Source organism: Ursus arctos, unplaced genomic scaffold (genome assembly GCF_023065955.2).
Source record: "Ursus arctos isolate Adak ecotype North America unplaced genomic scaffold, UrsArc2.0 scaffold_18, whole genome shotgun sequence".
NCBI lineage: Eukaryota > Metazoa > Chordata > Mammalia > Carnivora > Ursidae > Ursus > Ursus arctos.
In genome coordinates, this window is record NW_026622852.1 from 56,169,437 (window position 1) to 56,190,410 (window position 20,974).

At 50.5% G+C, this 20,974-nt stretch overlaps 1 protein-coding gene across 11 annotated transcripts in view; it reads right to left on the reverse strand.

Annotated features, from left to right (window-relative positions):
• RAPGEF1 (Rap guanine nucleotide exchange factor 1) overlaps positions 1–20,974 on the reverse strand; it is a 131,302-nt gene that overhangs the window by 104,612 nt on the left and 5,716 nt on the right. For 2 of the 11 annotated variants that reach the window (XM_048223352.2, XM_044389687.3), the window contains exon 1: positions 4,468–9,215. The exons of 5 other annotated variants lie outside the window; for them this stretch is intronic. In XM_048223352.2, coding sequence (XP_048079309.1) covers positions 4,468–4,531 — 64 coding nt within the window. In that variant the 5' untranslated portion in view covers positions 4,532–9,215. Of the gene's footprint in view, positions 1–1,271; positions 1,447–4,467; positions 9,216–20,974 lie in introns of those variants that run through there. 4 more of the 11 variants (XM_026514233.4, XM_026514232.4, XM_044389691.3 and 1 more) reach the window with 3 other exon arrangements.

Here is a 20,974-nt window from a genome sequence, read left to right on the forward strand (position 1 = left end):
ACTCACATGGCTAGTAGGGGCTGGAACAGAGCCAGGCCCATGATCCATGTTCACGGATGTATAGTAACAAGAGTGGATATATAGTAACAAGAATTACTCTCATTCATTAAGTGCTTGCTGTTCACTAAGGGCTGTATTATCTCATCTAATTCTCTCAACAGCCCTTCGAGGCAGACGCTCTTAGACCAGGCAACAGGCTTGGAAACAGGAAGTCCCGTGGCTCGCCAGCTCAGCTAGAAGGCACTGAGCTGGGTGGCCCGAGGGCAGCACCCAGCCCTTGCCCCTTCTGGTGTACTGGCTGAGAGGCTGACACCACACCCCACTGTGGCCCCAAAGCAATGGAATAAAGATCAGAAAATGGATGGTGGGAGGTGGGCCGGCTTCAGCTTTGGCCAGGAAAGCCATCAGTATTAATTACCTGGCACACAGGCGTCCGGCGGCCCCGGATGCTTCTTCACTACCTAGCTTGCAGTGGCAAGTCTCAACACCACTGCTGCCTGGAATCCAAACAATGCTGTCTTTGCCCCTACAGCAGAGGGACCAGGGAAGGAGAGGAATTAATGCAAATCCTGGACTCCCTACCCCCACCCCCGCCCCCGCCAGCCAATCTCCTTCTCCCCAGCCAGCCCCCTGTCGGCCCCAGTCAGCCCTGGGGAAAGACACTTCTCATCAGCTCTTCCACCGAGGGTGTTAATTCCATTTGCTCACGCCCAACTGTGTACAAACATGTAAATCATCAACATTTCCGTTTACCAGGCTGGTAGGGCCCCAAGCTGCTGGGATTTCTGAAGGAGATAACAATTCAATTTGCAATTAGTGCTGCAATTTTTAATTCCCCAGGAAACTTCTGCCTGTGTTATACTCCCAAGAGCCAAAACGACCATTGTAAGCAACCTTTCAAATTAATTCTCAAAAAGAACGAATGGACGAGTCTTCTGAGGGGGCAGGATTATAGGTGTACTTCGGAGGTCACTCTGGCTCTAAATGGAAGGTTTCACCAGGTGTCTGCGTCAATGAATCGGCAACTAAATGTTCACTATGATTTAAGTGCTTTTTGCGAAGTAATCTTTTGCAAATGTGAACGATCGTCAATAGATTTACTCTTCGTAAATTCAGAACTGCTGTGGAACAGAGGGAGATGCACCTATTTGCAACCCCAATGTCTCCTCTTTGAGCAGAGAGAGACAAAGAATGAACATTTCCAGGCCCACGTAACCACCATACACCCGCCAGCATTGGTAGCTAGCATTTACTGAGCACCCGCTACGCACCAGGAACCGGGCTCGGCCGTTCGTCCCTCATTCATACCCGTGGTAACACAGACAGCCAGGGAGCACGGAGCTTTGTCACCGAGCGCACTCACGGAGGGCACCAGGTCACAAGCAACAGGCCCTGCACCGGTGTGGAAGACAGAACTATGAACCCGACAGACAGCCCTCAGGCGGTTTACAATCAGGTGGTGTATAAACAGATCAATAAAAAAATACCTGTGGTGAGGACTATCAGGAAATCACACAGGCAAACCGGTCATTCGGAGAAGCTGTGGGAGGTGGGCACAGTGAGGGATGAGGTGATCTGGGATTACAAAACCTGTGTGTTCAAGGTCGGAAGGCAAGCGTGGGGCAGAGCTCTGGCTGGCTGGAACTCCCAGGATCACTCTGGAAGCCACTGCCTTCTCCTACCTCCCATCCTTTTCTTTTTCTTTTTTTCTTTCTTTTCTTTTCTTTTTGGTATGGGGGCCTGCTGGAATTCACTATGCTGTTACAGATGACTCACGTTTATCAACCACTGCAAACACTCGGTATTGTAAAACCAAAAAGAGCAGTACTATTTTCTCCTTATGTTTTGGGTTCCAAGAGCTATGAGAAAAATAAGAATAAGGAAGAGCATAATGTCAGTCCCCTCAAAGGGTGCACACTGTACACTGTTTAAAATCATTACAGGACATTTCTCTACCAGGTATAAAGTGCTCTTTAGGGGGACAGCTGGCAGAGGTGATAAGATTTATGGTTCTTGAACTAGTATTCTGTCACTTTAATTTTTCAACTTTCCAGGCACACAACCTGGAAACAGAAATGTAAATGACCTAAAGGGCAGATAACGATTTCCTTTAAATTTGCTCTCGGAATGTATTCTGGGCTTGACCTTCCTAATCACAAATATCTGGCTCTGGTTGAAGTCTGTATTCCCAGGAGCCCCTGCCACTACAGGGCAACAGACAGATGGAGAAGTCAGGGGCAGCCTGAGCTGTCTGTATCAAATGCACACAAAGATGGGATTCCCGTTCACCTGCCCCAAAATGCAGACACTGACACCATGTGTTTTTGCCTTGGAGCCTGGAGTCATCAGTCACACACTGAGATTTTACAGTCATGTTGAGTGTGGACTATGGAAAATGTACTCAGATCAGGGTCACAGTGGTGTCTGGGATTCACTAAATCTGGTTCCTAAATACTGCTCTAAAATCCTATTTCTAAAACATCAACAACCCTTAAAGACAGAGGCAAACAGAGAAACTAGGAAAGACCTCTCCACACCCTTGCTACCGTGGGTCCGTGGCGGGGCCTCACTGGACTCTGGATTAGGGAGACAAACTGCTATCGCAGGGTCTAATCTGCACAAACAAACAAACAAACGAATCCTGACACTGGCCAAGCCGTACTCCTGGTCACCGGGATCCACACAGACTTAGAAATCAAGGCAGGGAGCTGTTCTTTCTTTTACCCCAACTGTGGACCCTGCAATGCCTGCTATCAGTCACCGTGCTCCCACAACTCCTCTCGTTGAAACTACTGAACACGAATGCACAAACTGCAAACTAAAACACAGAGGTGGGCTTTAATTGTGTCTGTAAATGCAGCTGCTTCCAATGGAAATTTCAAGAAGTTTTAACTCTTATACATTTTTCTAAGGAAAACCAGAGACTATCTGAAAGTAAATATATTAAATTCCTGTTATAATAAGTTGGGGCTTCTGAGTTACCAGATTCTTATGACGATTTTCTTATTGGTGGCCAGAGATACCAGCCCACGTGGCACTAAGGGTGCTGGATCGTGACCCACCCCCGTAGATAACCATCGTCTTATGCTAAGACCTATTCTGAAGGATACAGTACTACGATGCAACAAGCAACCATTTATTTTAATGTCCCCCCCATTAGTAAAAATACATTAAAGAAAGTATAACCAACCTCATACATCCATTACCTGGATTCTGACGCTTATTAACCTTACCCTATTTTGTTTCTCTGTATGTATGTAGGCACTCATTCACCTGAACCATTTTGGAGTAAAATTACAGACAGTATAATCTTAACCCCTAAATACTTTAGCATGACTGTTCAAAGAAGGACATTCTCCTGCATGACTCATGACCATTATCGCACATAATAAAATTAGCAACAGTCCCCAGATATCATCTACTATCCAGTTCATATCAAATTTTCTGAACGGTCCCTCAGATATCCTTATCACTGTTTTGTTCAAACCAGGACCCAATCAAAGACCGCTGGGGGGTGCTTGGTTCACAGTAACATGGGAGACAACGACTGATGGAAAGTCAGAGGCGCAGGAACTTGACATGAAATTAGCAGCCCACCTACTTTTCCCTTAAAAAAAAAAAAAATACCCATAACTGGACCACCAAAAACAACTGCTGTTAAGATTTCCTGCGTTTTCTTCCAAGCTATATTTTCTGCGTAAACGCACACCCATATACACAGTTGCAATCAGGCTGTCTTCCTAGCTCCACTGTTAAATGTGGCAAGTGGAGGTAAAAGAGACAAGACCTGAAGTCCTGAAAGCCAACAGCTGCTCTGCGGGGTTGATGACAGTGAAAGGGCAGCGGGGTGCTCTGGAAGACCAAACTGCCCTGGGACACGGTTAAACGGGCCCCCAGTTTCAAGAGTGCCATGGCAGTGCCTGTGGTCCCACTGGCTTCCACCTCCCCAAACTGACACTAACGCAAGCCCTTGAGAGACACAGAGCAGGTGTTGGTGTCGATGTCAGTGGACGCTGGCCAGCATCGTGGGCATCTAGGATGGGTAAACATGAGACTTCTTACAGAAAGCACTCTGAATTCTTTGGAAGAAAGATGCTATATATTTAAAAGCCATTAATAACATTCTCTCACCAAACTGTTACAAAAGATTCAAATTCTCGGATATCAAAATTTTTATTTGGAGTATTTTTTAAAGCTTAAAAGTTTCTATCGACGGACACATGCCGCACCGCGCACAAACCTCGAGCCAAACTTCATTCTCAGCCGAGCTGCGATATCACACTGAGACACGGATCATTTTATTCCTTGGGCGAGCTGTATGTTCATTTTCTTTAAACTACGCTGACCTGCAGAGCTTTCTGGCATGGAAGGTGTTCCCCGAGCAGTTCCAGCTTTGGTTCTGAGCCAAAATATCCCAATGCAAGGCTGCCTCCTTCCTTCTGGAGACAAAGCCCAGGGCCTGCTTACCTTGCTTCCAGGGGCACAGACGGCTTCGTTTCTGAGGCTTCTGTTTCTCAGCAGCATTGCCCATTCTAAAGTCAGGGGCTCCCAGGGTCCTTCCAAGCCTGGGTATCTTTGCTGAACAGTGAGTAAGGACCGAGGCTCTGGCTGAAAGGGGATTTCATCTCTCCCACATCCCAATTACCCAGCAGCAGCAAGCCCTGGCAAACCCTTCCAAGAAAAACCTGAATTCTGCTCGGAGAGGTCCCTGCCTCCTGCCTTTCAAATTCCCTTCACTCCCAGGGAGGAAGCCAGAAGAAAAGGCTTGCTATCGCCCTACGGGTGGGTCCCCGTCCCCGGCCGTCTATATTAGGAAGCTCTTCCTCGGCCTTCCTTTGACACTATTACTCATCGGCACAGGAGCGGCCTCAGAGTGAGCTGCGTTTCCAAACACTTCCAATGCCGCCTTTCCTTGGGGGAGGAGTGGGGACTCAGGTGGTCAGAGAGCTGAAAGCTAGAAATGGACCAATTCAGGGTGTGCTGTGAGAAACGTTTTCCAAGCTGAGATTTAGCGAGGAATTCTTAAGAGCAGGCTATTGTACTTACCTTTACCTGCCCCCAGAAAGTTTACATTTGAATCATCTGCGAAGGCCATGATTACTTGAGAAGCAGCTGAACCACAGGGTCCTCATTTCAATGCTGTTCTCGCAAGGAAAGTTCTAGTTCGTTTGTAAGGTTCATCGGTACATCAACTGTTTCTAACTTGACATGCATTTTCTCATGAAAGCACTGTTACGAATGTGGCAAGTGACCCATCTCCAGTCCACACATTAGGGAGGCAACATGGGACTCTAACAGATGAGATGGATCGACAATGAAGCGCCAGCAGAAGCAGAACGCTCACGGCGCGGCCAACATGCTGTGGTCCCGTGTTTCGCATTAATGCTTCAAGCGTGCCGTGGGCGTATGTACCGCATAGACTCACACCCTACGTGGCCACGTGTTACGTTACACTCCTTGAGGCATCACTACCACTCACATCACTCACAGAAGGGCAAGGCCCACCAAACTCCTCCCCTCTTCTACAGAGGGGGCCGAGGGGATCAAGGCTACGCAGCTGGTGAGCCGGCTGGATCGAGCGCCCTTTTTATCCTTGGCGAGGAAAGCCGCCACCCATTTCCTCACGACTATAGCAGGTAGGAGAGCAGGGGGAAGGTGCTGGCCCTGGAGGGAGGCTGGCCACGTCTGAGTCTCTGTGGGCACTTCCCGGCTGGGCAACTTTGGGACAGGAGCTTAACCTCTCTGGACCTGATTTCTTTCACTTACGTAACACGTGTACAATTACGCTGCCTACTTCATAGGGCAGTTTAAAGGTTAAATATGATATTGAAGAAGTGCCTGGCACATAGCAGACATTCTTAAAGAATAGCTACTCTCGCTGTTTTTATTATTTTATTATCTGTAAACATCCAGCTCTAAAGAAAAATTATTTACCCTCACAAGGGATTTTTCCCCCCATATCAGAGTAAGATCTGCTGCAATATTCTGGTAAACAACTCATTCCTTTAGTATAAATAAAGTTTCATTTACAACATCAGTACCATCAGAATCACATTCCGATTGTGGAAAGTGACCTAATCCAGGAGGTAATACTGCGATGACCGAAGTTCCGAATGAGACATTTTACAGAGAACCCTCCCCTCCGTACAACACACTACTGGATTCAGAAAGAGCCTGAGCCAGGGAGTCCTACAGGGCACTGATCACTTCTTGAGGGAAACTAAGAGAGAAATCATGGGAAAAGCAAGTGATTGCTGTACCACACACATTCACCTCCCCCAAGAGGCAAGGAGACAGAGGCAGGTGCCCAACAGCTGACTCGAGGCTTTGTACATGGACTTTGTCTGCTAGGAGGAAAGTCTGATGTTGGTCACTTCCCCTCTGGAGAGAAATACAACAATACGAGGAAGCGCCAAGCACTGTGGGAAGGTTCCAAGTGGGAGTTCCAGCTCAGTCCAGGACATAAACAAAGGGGAATGACCAGCCTGGAGGTCAGGCCCAGCAGAGCACTAAGGCAGAAAGTCTGGGAGTCAGTCTTCTGAGACCTCTAGGCCCTGCTTTGAAGCGACTTCCCTGTCCAGCCCCAGAGGAAACCACGCAAGGCAAAGGCCCGTCTTGTGCTGTGTGTCACAGGAAGCACAGACTGGCATTTTCTTATGACACACTCCCGTATTCACAGATCAGTCACAGAATGTCACGGCCAGAGGGACCTCAGGGATTCACCCAGTCAATACCAACACCGAGCTCAGGGACAGCCAGATGACACGTGCGAGGGCTCACTTAGTTACCACTGTGATCAGAGCGGGGAAGTTCGGGGTAAGGGAAACAGGTCTAGCAGGGCAACCTAATCTAATCTGGGAGGTCAGGGAAGGGTGAGACTCAGAGGATGAGCAGGCGATGACCAAGCAAAGGGGTGAAGAGCGTTCTGTGCAGAGCAGCACGTGCAAAGGCCCCACTGTAGGCGGAGGTACACGAACAGGGGAAGGTAGAATGGGGGTCAGCTGGGGCAGGGCCTCGGAGGTCATCTCATGAGCTTCAGGGGGTTCCTAAAGTGTTGGCCAAACCACGAGCGTTCAGTTCGGGGGAAGAAGAGTCCACGGATTTCATCAAAGTCTCAAAGGGTCCCACAGGCTAAGGGGCGCCTGGGTGGTGGCATCGGTTAAGCATGAGATTCTTGGTTTTGGCTCAGGTCCCGATCTCAGGGCCGTGAGATGGAGCCCTGCTTCGGGCTCTGTGCTCAGCGGGGAGTCCGCTTGGGATTCTCTCTTCCCCTCCCTCTGTTCCTCCCCCTCCTCGTGATCTCCTTCTCTCAAAAACAATAACAAAAACAAAAAAAGTTCCAAAGGTTAAGAAGCACAAAGTCGGTCCAACCCTCACATTCCAAAATGAGGAAACTGAGATCCACAGAGGGAGACATTTCCCCAAGGTTTCACAGACAGGCAGAGAACTCAAATCACAGACTCCCAGTCTGGTGTTTTTCCACATCTAGCCACTGCCTTATTTCTGGCAGGGGTGTGTCAACAACAACAAAGTACTAAACCTCCCTGAATATTGATACTGTATCCAAAACAAGGCTGCTTTGTTTCTGTCCGGGCAGGCCTAGAAGTGACACTCCACAGAAATGAACCGTCAAGTCGTCGGCCCCACCTCTCTCCGGGTCTAACCTAATCTGCGAAATACAGGGGGTCAGAACCTCTGGCTCCCAGGCGTCCTGAGATAGCCACGCGGGTTCTGAGGACCTTAGGGAGGCCTGCTGAGCCACGACGGAAAGGGCCGTCACGGCAGGCCCCTCACTGCTAACCCAGCACCCGGCCTTCTCAAGAAGCTGTCCATCTGTTGTTCTTCAAAGTCAGGATTGGGCCGGGAATAAAATCTAGTCCACAGACACGAAAGGGAGAAAGCCCACACCCCTAATTGTGTAATTCCACTGGGAATTGAGACAAACTATTTTTTTAAGTGAACAATAGTAATTTTCCTCTCTGCCACTTATTTCGGGATATTTGGAATACTCAGGAAAAGTCTAAATACGTGTGGAGAACACTGCTTAAATTTTTGATGCTTCCCAGAATACCTACAGGAGGAAATCTCGAGGCCTTGCGGAGTGTGACCCCCAAATGACCTGGCCCCCACATTCCCCACTACGGGGCCTTTACTTTGGCCAAGGACTCAATACCACGCCCAAACCCACCCTGCCTGCCGGCGCTGTACCTCACCTCCTTCCTCCCCGGCTAAGCAACGGAACCCTAACAGTCAGCATCCAGCAGACTCTCAGTGGGCAACCACAACGGGGTCCCACGATCTCTGCTTCGCTTAGACGACGACAGCAGCAGAAGAGGCAAAGCCCTCGCCGTGGAAAGGCTCCCGCCCCTTGCGCGGGCCCTCCAAGCCTCCAGGATCTGCCGCCTCCGGCCCTCGACGACTCCTGACTTCCAGGGACAGTCACCCAACTTGACCAAGCAACTGACTCGCCGCGGCCTCTACCCTGAGCCGGATGGGCACGCGAGAGTCAGCCGTAGTCACGCTCTCCCAGCTCTTCCAGAAGCACACCCCTCTCCAGCGAGAGGCTGAGCCCACGCCCAACACGGGCCTTTAGCCACTCATCCGACGGAAATCAGAGAGCGTCAGCTCTAGGCCAGGCACCCTCTGGCTCTGGGGAAACAGCGCCTGACAGGAGCCGACCTCCCAACGAGGGAAAAGATCACCACCAAGCCGCAAACCAGTGCGGCCGTGAAAGGAAAGGAAAAGAAGAGGCCGGCTGAGGGGCAGTGAGGAGACGGTGACGGGAGAGATACCCCGGCCCCCGCCGTCAGAGGGCCCTCTGAGTGACAGGCAAACAAGAGCTGGAGGGAGTCAGGACACACACACACACACACACACACACACACACACACACAGAGCAGCGCGGGGTTCCTCGGCCCGTCAGGTCTAAGCGCTTCCTGTCAGGAAGGCACAGCGGCCCAAACACGCCGGCTCCGCTTCTCCAACGAGAAACCGGATTTTAAGAGGACAGGGGAGCAACTCTTCAAGGCACAGAGCCAGCGAATGACAGACGCCGCCTTTGGACACGGCTGCCGACCACGGGCTCTCGGGAGGCACCCCACGCGACCCTGGGAAATGAACAGTGAGTGCAAAGGCCCCGAGGCAGGCGTCTACTTGGCATATTCCGGGAACACGTGAAGGAAAAGCTCAAAAGCCTGCTCAGGGGCCAGAGGCTAGGGGGCCACAGGCCCTGGTAAGCGCTGCGCACTGACCTCACGACGTGAGAGGAAGCTATTGGACAACCGTGAACAGGCCTGATCTGATCCGACGAACGCTCTGGCAGTTGAACACGCACTGGACGATCGTGAGGCAGGAGCGGAAACCAAGAAGCCAGTTAGGAGGGGCCTCGGCGGTCCAGCAGAGACAGGGGTGGCCCCGAGTAAGCAGCAGAGAGGAGGCGGGTACATCAAAAGCAAGCCGAGAGGACTTACGGAAGCAGTGGACGTGGATTGGGACAGGAGTCAGGGAGGGTTCCAAGATTTCCGAGCCTGAACAAACAGGTCAAAATGGCATTATTTATGGTCATGGGCACCCGAGGAGGAGCCAGTCAGGCAGGAGGTGAAGTGGAGAACCATGAGCTCTGAGCTCCGGTCAATGCACGTTACATCCAAACCCCTGCAAGATATCCGAGGGTAGGAAGTGGGCAGTCTGCATTCAAGGGAGGGTTTGGGGCTAGAAATAGACATTTTGGAAATGACCAGTATTTAGATGGCACTTAAAGACATGGGTCTAAGACTGCTGAGGAAGAAATCAGAGGACTCAGGCCCAGAACATTCCAAATTGAATTTGGAAGAGCTCCAGAGAAGGAGGGCTGGATGGGCGTGTCTTCATGTTACTAGGACACATGTATACAGTGAGACAATTCAGCAGTAGCTTGGAAACATTTACCACCATGTGTTTAAAGTCCTAAAGTGAACGCTGGGTGACTTCAAACATCATTTAAATTTTTGCGTTTGGTCTTCAAGTTCCAGATGTGCAGTTTTAAAATGTCTGGCCAGGGGCGCCTGGGGGGCACAGTCGTTAAGCGTCTGCCTTCGGCTCAGGGCGTGATCCTGGATCCCTGGGATCGGGCCCCACGTCAAGCTCCTCCGCTGGGAGCCTGCTTCTTCCTCTCCCACTCCCCCTGCTTGTGTTCTCTCTCTCGCTGGCTGTCTCTCTCTCCGTCAAATAAATAAATAAAATCTTTAAAAATAAATAAATAAAATAAAATGTCTGGCTAATGATGACTAATACATCAACCTAATTAATTAGCTAATATTCCGAGGCACAATATCCATTTAGTGTGAGACTCATCAAAGAGTTTCTTCACCACTGCCAATCTTCTGGCCATTTTGTCAGAACTAATTAGACCACTGCTGTTTACCTCCTAACACTGTGGACAAAAGCACGGACTGCCAAGTAGAAGTTGGTGTTAACATGATATTTCTCTTGCTGTTCACTCGTGCTTGTATTACTAGAATCATCTTCACTCTCTGATGCCTTTGACGCTTACTCATTTTGTAAGGGTTTCGGTACCAAGCAGCAGCTTCAGCCCAGCTCTCCCACATGCCAGCTGGGCAAGTCCCACACACCTTTCTGGGCCTCACTTTCTCGTCTGTATAATGAGGCCACTACCACCTCCCAGCAGTGCTGTCGAGATGGTTAAATGTGTGTGCCGCGAGGCTCCTGGCATCAGCACCCAGAAATTCTCTCTTACCTCCTCAATCCCCTACTATTCTGAGGACAACATGTTAGGCCCAATTCCTGAGACCCCTTCTGTCCTCCCATACTTGACTGTAAGCAGTGATTCCAGAGAGTGTCCCCCACTTATCCACCCTACCGGCAGCAGCACTATCACCAGGGAACACGTCAGAGATGCCAATTCGCAGCCCAACTCCAGACCTAAAGTGAATCAGAAACTGGGGGTTGGAGCCCAACACCTCCAGGTGCTAAAGTCTCAGACCCACTACGAAGGTGGGCAACATTTTGGGAGACCACTAGGTCCTCAGGACAGGGACCACCCGGCCCCAGAGGACCCTGCCATCAATACCTGCTCACATAAAGGCTGCAAGTTACCGATTTATCATAAACGCCAAGCCTCCTGTCTTTCCAGCTGTTTTCCTTAAACGTCAAATATACCACTTGAATAAAAATGAAACTTCTTATAAAAATTCAATCCCCATACTCCTTTCTATAGCAACACAGAAAACAAAATCCCCCAACTTAACCTGGACTAGGGTTTCTACATAATTATTTTTCCAACTTCCCCGGTAAGGTTTGACACAAACACTAATACCCTTTCTAGCCGTTCCAAAGAATATGAATTTAAGATCGGGTTAACCTAATTTTCATGACGAAAACACATTCTGATTGTTGTATGTACATGTTTATTGTTTTCTGAACCAAATTGTCCCAGATTTTGATGCTTCCATGAGTTGAGTGACTGGAACATATGAAGTGGCAGATGCCCACAGGGAGAATGGGACCCAAACCAAATTCAGCTGACCCTCCCGTGGCTTCTCTGGGCTTGATCCTGTGTTGGAACAGACCCTAGTTTTGAAATCGTTCTCTCCCTGCAAACCAAGACCCTCTCCAACACGAATGTGGAACTCAGCAGTTGTAAATGATGCCTCCCTCGGTGTTTTCCCATCCAAACCAGGACACTTTTGAGAGTGACAGGGAGGGTGTTATTAATAACTATGCCAGGACAGCAGGTGTAAGCCGGAGTGCATGATCATCACCCCATCTGTCACAGTCGACATGCGCACAGTGACCCTCAAAGTAATTTTCCTCTGGTGTCCAGACACCTAACGGTGAGACTAGAACAGAGCTACATTGATAAGCTCCGGAGTCTGACTCCTCCATCAAAGGCTAGGTGCTGACTGCAGGGGGAGGCTGAACCAGCTGCAGTGAGCCCATGAGGGCAGGAGCCCCAGCATCTACTGCCACGAACTGTAGACAGTAGGTGCTCAAGAAACCAGCAGAAAGAATGAGTCAGTGCTTCACACTGTATTTCCCTGAATCTAAGATGTGCATTTCTTCACAACTGAACTTTTGAAATCAGGGTGTGCTTTTATAATCTATCTTGCTAATGTATTTTTTCTTTGTTTCCCAAGAAATGTTACTAAATCAATCACGTCTTATATGTGTTGGTGCCACGGTATCAAAACAACACAGTAACTGCCCATCAACCCAGATTCACAAAGACTCAATGATACTCATGGGACCAGAGACCCCGTCATGGCAACTCAAGGTGGCACTCCTAAATGAGGGCACCATTTCACCTAACAGCGTCTGCCTGGCCTGAAAATTCCTGGAGAAAGCCCTGACCTTGCTTCTCCATAGATCATCCTCCCCTCCCCGCCAGGTCGGTGATACCTTCTCATGAATGGGGCCAATAGCCTGGAATCCTGCCAAACGGTGCTGGAGTAGATGCCATCTGTGTTGTCAACTCAGAGTACGAGCCGACAATGGTAACTAGGCAGTCTCAGATGGAAGCCACGGGGGAGCGTGAGAGTCCTTATCAAGAGCTGACGGGCACTAAGCGCTCACCATGTGCCGGTCTACAACCCCCACCAGGCTCGGGGGCAAAACCAGACGTTCCGGCTCCCTGGACCTCCACTGGCCACACTTGACACTGGTCTATTCAGATAGATGGAGGGTGGGAACGAAAGGGTGCCAGGGGGCAGCACTGGACAGTACCCTCTGTGAGGGTCCTTGAAGGAGCCCAGCGCAGCTGAGAGACTCAGGTCCGAGGCAACAAGATTCGGGGGGGGTACAAGATCCACCCTGGCTTAAAAGCTGCCTGCCCCATAGGAACCAACATCTCAAAATCACACAGGTCTCCTCAGGGACACTCCCAATAACACGAGTCGCTGCACTCAGGGAAGCCCAAAGTATGGTATCCCACCAGCGCTCACAGACTATCTCTTGTTCCTCCTAGCTCAGATGCGATCAATTACACCAGAAGTCATTTTTACCACAATCACTGATACCCAGTAATACAGCTGTCATATGCCACAGTGGTTTTAGTCTTAATATAATTTATAAAGACATTTAAGATTAAATGATTGTAAATGATGTAAATAAATACTGAGAAATATGTTAAAATTATGTAATTTTTTATAAGTTGTGGCAAAATTATGTGTAACATAAAACTTACCATCTTAGCCATTTTTTAAAAAGATTTTATTTATTTGACAGAGAGAGAGAGTGCGCGCGCACGTGCACAGCAGGGGGAGCAGCAGGCAGAGGGAGAGGCAGAAGCAGGCTCCCCGCTGAGCACGGAGCCCGATGTGGGGCTCGATCCCAGAATCCTGGGATCGTGACCGGAGCCGAAGGCAGACACTGAACAACTGAGCCCCCCCGGCGCCGGCCATCTTAACCATTCTTAAGTGCACGGTTCAACAATAACAGGCATAATCACACTCTCGCGTACTATCACCACCATCTAGCCACGTCATTCTTTTCGTCTTACAAAACTGAACTTAAACATTAATTGTTAACCAATAATTCCCCATTCTCCCTTCCCCCAGCCTCTGCAACCGCCATTCTACTTATTTCCTGTTTCTATGATTTTGATTACTCGTAGGTATCTTGTACTGGTGGAATCCTACAGGATTTGTCCTTTGTGACTGGCACATTTCATCTGGCCATGATGTCCTCAAGGTTCACCCATGGTGAGGCATGTATCAGAATCTCCTTCCTTTGTAAGGCACTTTATCCATCCATCCATCAGCAGGCACCTGGTTGCTTCCATCTTTGGGCTACGGTGAACAATGCTGCTATGAACCTGGGTGTACAAACATGTTTTTGAGATCCTGTTTTTATTTCTTTTGGCTACATACTCAGAAGTAGCATTGCTGGATCATATGGTAATTCTATTTTTAATTTCTTGCAGAACTGCCATACTGTTTTCCATAGCAACTGTACCATTTTACATTCCCACCAAGAGTGCACAATGGTTCCGATTTCTTTCTTTCTGTCCTTTTTCAATGTGCAAACACTACTGATGAGTGGCAGAGTGTGATCTCAGGGCAGGAATGAGGCACATGAAAGCAAAGGAGGCATGATCAAAGATCTGTTCCTGGGGCCCCTGGGTGGCTCAGTGAGTTAAGCGTCCGACTCTTGATTTCAGCTCAGATCCTGATCTCAGGGTCATGAGTTCAAGCCCTCCGGACCCCGTTGGGCTCCACTTAAAAAAAAAAAAAAAATCTGTTCCTTAATCCCACAGACCTTCTGAGAAGCTGCAGGTACCCTGTCTTCAGATTGTTGATCTGAGGATGAAAGAGGAGGCAGTTGTCCACTGGTTCTCATCTCCACTGGTCAAAGTTTGCCTCAAAGAGTTTTAAGTCCCTGGCACTTCTGGGTTGTGCGTGCCAAGCAGATTTCTACGGTCTCCCACACTGCAGCATTAAAGAGCGGCCCAGGAGAGGGGCCCAGCGACCCCTGTGTGCAGCCGGTCGGCGCCTATGCAGAACTGATCTGGGCAGCAATGGCTGGATTAAATGACAGGTGAGCCTCAGAGGATCTGGAACTCTATTCTAGGTAATGAGGAACTGCTCAGATGGTTGGAACAACCTAGATGGCTTCTTTCCTCAATGACTGGTCCCCTCATCTGCGATGGGTTCACCAGGTTCTTGGTGGTAACTAGGTCCCTTCTTGTCCTCCATGTCGTCTCAGGGCCTTCCTCTCTCCGTGTGGTCTCTTATGTCATTTCTATGGCTACTATGCCACAGGAAGGGCAAAAGCTAGAGTGACAGGGCGCCTTGGACCCAAGGTAGGAGGGGCCTCATCAAGCCCTAGAGCGAGGGTCAGAGGTCTGCCTCCGGAGCTGTGCGTGTGGAAGGATGGCAGCCTGCACCAACCGCTCCAGTCTCTACACATCCTCACCAACACTTGTTATTTCCTGGTTTTTCTTTTGAAAGCAGCCGTGTTAAATGGGGTGAGGTGGCACCTGTGGTTTTGATCCACATCTCCCTAATGATTGATGAGCTGAGCACCTTTCCATGGCTTATTGGCCATCTGTGTATCTTCTTTGGAGATGTCTACTCAAGTTTTGTAATTGGGTTGCTTGATTTTTGTGGGTGAAATACCATCTTTATCTATCTCCAGAAAACAGAGCGAGTTAACCAAGGTCAAATTCTAAGTAGAGAAACACTGACAACACACATACAATGGAATACTACTCGGCTATCAAAAGGGATAACCTACTGATGAGAAAACAACTTCCTGAATCTCAGAGGCACTACAGTGAGTAAAATAAGCCAACGTCCGAAGTTACATACTATGTGATATTCTGGAAAAGGCAAAACCACAGGGTTGGAAGAGGCGCCTGGGTGGCTCAGTTGGTTGGGTGGCTGCCTTCGGCTCGGGTCATGGTCCCGGGGTCCTGGGATTGAGCCCTGCATCAGGCTCCTTGCCCAGCAGGGAACCTGCTTCTCCCTCTCCCTGTGCTGTTCCCCCTGCTTGTACCCTCTGTGTACAATAAATAAATAAAATCTTAAAACAAAAACAAAAACAAAACTACAGGGATGGAAAACAGACTGATGGTTGCTGGTAGTCGGGGGTGAGGGAAGGGTCTGACCACAGAGGGACAGCAGATGGAACTGGTCTGAACCCTGACTGTGGTGGTGGTTACAACACAGACTCAGAGACGAGGTAAAGCTCAGCACTGTACACCCTTGAAAAGGAGGTCAGTTTCACTGCATGTAAATTAAAAAAAAAAAAAAGTTTTCATGCAGAAGGCAAAAGGGTTTCTCCGTTTATCCACACAGATATTATGAAGCCGCTTACAGGCGTCATCTCATGGAACCGTCACAAAACTCCAGGAATATGTAATTACTAACTATCATTTGAACCCAGGTCTGACTGCTCTAGCGGAAACTCTGATTATTTTGGCTACCTGAGATTTCAGTCAAGCTTTCCAAGACATGGAGTGTTTGCTAATTATTATCTCTCCTACAGGAGCTGGAATTTAGAGTGGGTAGAACCATGTCCGCACACAGATGAATCTTTCTCCCTGGGCACCGGGTCTAAAGCGCTCCCACCAGATCCTTAGTAGGACTTAATGATCTTAAAAAACTCAGGCATCGCCGCTCCAGTTGCCAGGTCCAGGGAGGGATGGTGGCTTGCCCCACAGGGCACAGCAGGCCGGTGGCAGTGCCAGACACTCAGGCCAGTTCTCTCTCCATCTCCCGAAGATGCCACAGTTCCAAGCATTCCTAGTGACATGCTCCCCACGGTGATTTCGGTCCACACAATTTCCTCACTGGTACGTGTATTTCACCAGCCAAGCTGGAACCAGGGAACTTTGGGCTTCCCTGCGACACAGGGCTGAAATGTGGGCCAGGTCCCCAGCCCAATTCCTATCTCGGTCCAATATAAAAACTGCATTCTACAACCCTGCACATTTAAGGTAATTAACAGAGACAGCTCCCAATGAACAGAAAAAACAAGGACAGAGCATGCAAGAAAGCACGCTTTTGATCTGTGCCTTTGGTTTTCTGATGAGCTCAGAGAATTAATATTTGTAAGGCACTCCTGACAAGCCGAGGCAGGAGCACGAATTAGCGTGGCTATGCTAATTAAGTGAGAGGTTCTGTAGCTCGAGGACCCAGTGATTAAAGAAAGGGAAAAGGGTTGACTGGTCTCTGGGTTCTCTGCTAACAGCCCTGTGCTTAGAGCGAGCTATGCTGACAACCGTGCACGGAGACTACGCACAGTTCCTCTCACCTGTCACAGACGCCCAGGGGAGTACAGGGGAGGGAAGACTCAGAACAATACACTAGGATTTCTCAATTCACCCTCATGGCGAAAATTTATCAAGGAGGAAAAATAAAGGGTATGAAATCACCCGCTTGCAGCATTCTGCGCAATGTGTAAGTGACTTATACGGCGTGGGGCATTTTAACTGTCACAAGACAAAAGCACCACACCGTGATCATTTCACCTTCAAAGCTGAACAAAGATGGTTTAATGAATCCTGAGTGTCACCCCTGCAAGGAGAAACTGAGGCGGCGTCTCTTGGGATGAAGCAAAGATACACCTGCAGGTAATCCACCCTGCTCTGACTCTGAGATAAGCTGCCACCCGTGAGGATGGGCCTATTCTTTCCAGAGACACTTAAGACGGAATATAATCAGGTCTTGCCTCAATCTACCCACATGTGCTGTGGCCACATGTAGCTGAACTGAAACGCCATCTATTCCTCCTATAAATGACATTTGTGGATATTACTTAGTTATAAAAATCTATTCCCTGGAATTCAGCTTTCTCAAATGTAAAAAAAGAGAGAGAGAGGGAGGGAGGGAGGGACACCCTGGGAGGAAATACCTCAATAGCCAAAGACCTCTCCATCTTCTGTGAGCATGGAGGTCTGAATTTCACTTACATATGATCTTTTTTTTTTTTTTTTTGAAGAAACTGTCATTTTAGAGAAGAAGCGGATATTCGGGAAGAACAAAAGCTAGTGTCTACGAGCACTACGCTTTACGTGCCTCACCTCATTTACTCCTCCCGCAGCACCGTAAGGTAGGCACGGTGGTGATTTTCTCCATTTTACAGATAACAGAACTGAGATGTACGCAGGAAAGCGACTCGTCCAAGACCCCACAACCACCCTCTGGGACAGCTGGATCCAAATCCGGGGCTCTAGGACTCGGAGGCCCGGGCCTCCACCACCATTCCACACGGAGTCCAGCCTCTCCTTTCGCGGACGGGGAGGGCTCCGAGGGGCACGGATCCGGTGCTTGCAGGCAGGGCCGGGGCCAGGGAGGCAGGTGTCCTGACCCCCAGCCCAGGCTCACGCCGCTTCCCGTGGGGGAGAGCCTCCTCACCAAGTCTCCCGCACACAGCACAGGCGGCCTCCCTGCCAGCTCCCGAAGGACACGGATGCGTCTGATCTTCTCAGCACCCTTCCCTGCCCGGCAGGCCACCTGGCCCTCAGCGCGCACGGAGCCACTGAGGCAGAGCGGGGCGGACGCCGGGGTGCAGCTGTTTCAAGGAAGGGCCTCCCCGCACTGGGCGGCACAGCCAAAGCAGATTCCCGGACAACGGTTTTAGCAAATTCACTTTTTAAGTCACCTCGGAGAAACCAGAAGCTGCTTCCAAACGCTGCAGACAGATGCAGACACACCTTCACGGTCCTCAGAGAGGCTGAAAAGCCCCAGGGGACGCCAAACAAAAGACACGAGGGCGGCTCCACAACGGCCTCCTGGTGGCTCTGCAGGGGACCAGCACGAGGCCCTGACCCGCGGGACACACTGAGAGGAGGGGAAGAGAAGCAGCGAGAGAAACCCCCAGTCCCCACTACAGTCCCCAGTGGCTCTGCTGCTCACTCAGCACGTGACCTCAGCGAGTCACTTCTCGCCCGGCTGCCTCCCTTTCTTCCACTGTCAAATGGGCACAATGCCTGCCATTTCGCTCTTCCTAAGAACAGAACTAATAAAATCACACTCTCTAAAGGTAAAGCTCCTAGCACAGTGCCCCGCACACAGGAAGTACCAGTGGCTGTGAGCTTTTGTCCCCCTGCACGGAGAAAGATGCCATGACTCCAACACTTTATCAGAACCAAACAAAAGAATAAAACCCAAAACAACAGCAAAAGACCCCTCATGTCTACAGGAGTGTTTTGAAAGCTATAAAGGATTATGTAAGTTTTATTGTGATGACAGTTAAGTGTCCCGCGACATCAGTGTCCTTAAAAACCAACTAAACAACCCAAAATACATCCAACTCCCCCTTTATACGGCAGACGGGGGCTCACAAGGAATCAGCACTAGACAGCGTTCTGAGACGGGTCTGTCCACCCCATCAGGTTGCAACAGGGGAGCCAGAAGCGTGGAAAAATTACGCCATTTGCCCCAGGTCACCCAGCTTGGCTTTCCTGGCCCCCTGGTGAGATCCACTGTCTCCTCCGACATCCCCTCCAGCCTTATCTAGCGTCCCTTTTGGTGTAGCGGCTGCCTCCGCAGCAGAGGGGTCCCTGGAAATGTGGAGGCTCATTTCTACCCAAGTCACAACAGTCAAGAGAATCATGTCGTCACAGCCAATGAAAATAGATAAATGGGAATTAGTCCTATGGGCTGAGGTCCCCACTCAACACGTGACCACGGGCAAGTCTCGGCTATTCTGGATCTCAGGATCCCACGCACAAAAGAAAAGCTCTGTGTCTCCGTGCCCCCCTCTGCAGAATGAGAAGCCCCTCTGTAAGGATTAAAGGGACCACGTGTGTAACACGCGCAGCACACAGCCTGGTACGGGCAACGTGTAAGTGCTCAATGAAAGTGAGCCGCTACTATTCTCTGCGTTTATTACTGAGAGGAGGCGCTGAGAGGAGCCGGTTCCGTGAGCCACGTACAATCATCCATCTATTTATTCCCAAGCAGTCGCATGGAGGAGAGGGGCACATGTGATTATCCACAACCAGCAAATAGACACAACCATTGTTTCAAACACAAGTTCTGGTGTTTTTGTTTGCTTGTTTGGGGCCAACTACTCGGCAGTTCGGACCCATCCCCTTCCACCGGCCGGCGGACTTCCATTCTACGTCCGCACCGACCTTCTCCCCAAGGCAGCCAGCGTCACGCGTCCACTCAGGGAGGCCACGGGCGGGCTGCCATTCTCCACAGTGCGGCTGCAGCTGGGAGCCACGTGTGTCAAGTTCAGGCCGATGGCGCGCATTTCTGAAAAGCCAGAAAGCAAATGCCTGAACGCCGCACTCAGTCTCCCAGCCTGGGAGGCAGCACACGCCAGCCGGTGCTCGACGGCTCCGTGTCTTCTGTGCTTTAAAACGGGGGCAGAGTTTCCCGATCACAAAACCTCATTTGCAGTGAAACGACTGTGGGACCGGCAAGCCCGTGAAAAGCGAGGAGAAAGGTCACCTGTAAGGAACTACTGAGAACAGAGGGTCTACGCCGTGGAGAGACAGTCACCGTATCGCAGGAAGACGCAGTCCGCGCTGCAGGTCAGGACTCTGGTTCAGAGAACCATCATCCGTCTCTGGGCGGCAGCCTGGAAGAAAATGGTCAGGAGAAAGAGGAACGGTGGCCGTCAGATCGCAGGCTCTCAGTCCAGTAGGTACATCTCTCCGCTACACCTCTGCCCACAGAGGAGGTGACACGAGAGACTCTGCCTACGCCCCTTGACAAAGAAGAAAGGGGGGGCCCGGAGAAGCCCGCCAGCCCACCTCTCCTACCCCGTCACGGGGCGCGTACCGTCAACAGAACGACGGTGCCGGCGGCGTGTCCGAAGGAGCACTCGGAGGCCAAGGGAGAAAAGGCACCACGGGCACAGGGACTCTCAGGTGGCCTCGCTGCGGGCGGAGCGGAACCCCTGTAGACCAGCGGTTGGTCAGTGAAAGGCAGGGTCACGACGGTGGGACGCGCGAGCCCTGCCTGAGAGCGCTCTGTCCCTGCGCATCCACGGCCCGCGCCGGCCTTGCGACAGGCAGCCGCCCGGCCGGCACAGGCGCCGTCTCTCGCCGCGTCGCACAGCTTTCTGTGTTCTGGGGCTCTGACCTCAGCCTCGCCGCGAGCTCTCAGGAAGCTGCACGAAAACAGCTGGACACGGTTAACACAAAGCCCCAACCACCTGCAGATCCCGGTCAGATTATTGGTCCCACGAATTCACCGAGAAGCATCCTAACCGGCAACTCAAAACCCAGAAGCAGCTCCGTTTAAAGGTACTTTCGGGGCGCCTGGCTGGCTCCGTCAGCGAAGCGTCTGCCTTCGGCTCGGGTCATGATCTCAAGGTCCTGGAATCGAGCCCCGCGTCAGACTCTGCTCCGCAGGGAGCCTGCCTCTCCCTCTGCCTGCTGCTCTGCCTGCCTGTGCTCTCTCTCTGTCAAGTAAATAAAATCGTTAAAAACTAAACCCCCTCATTCTTCTAGTAAGTAGTTACCGAGCACCTTCTACGTTCTAGGCACAGCAATGGTAAGCCCGCGGTGGACCAGACG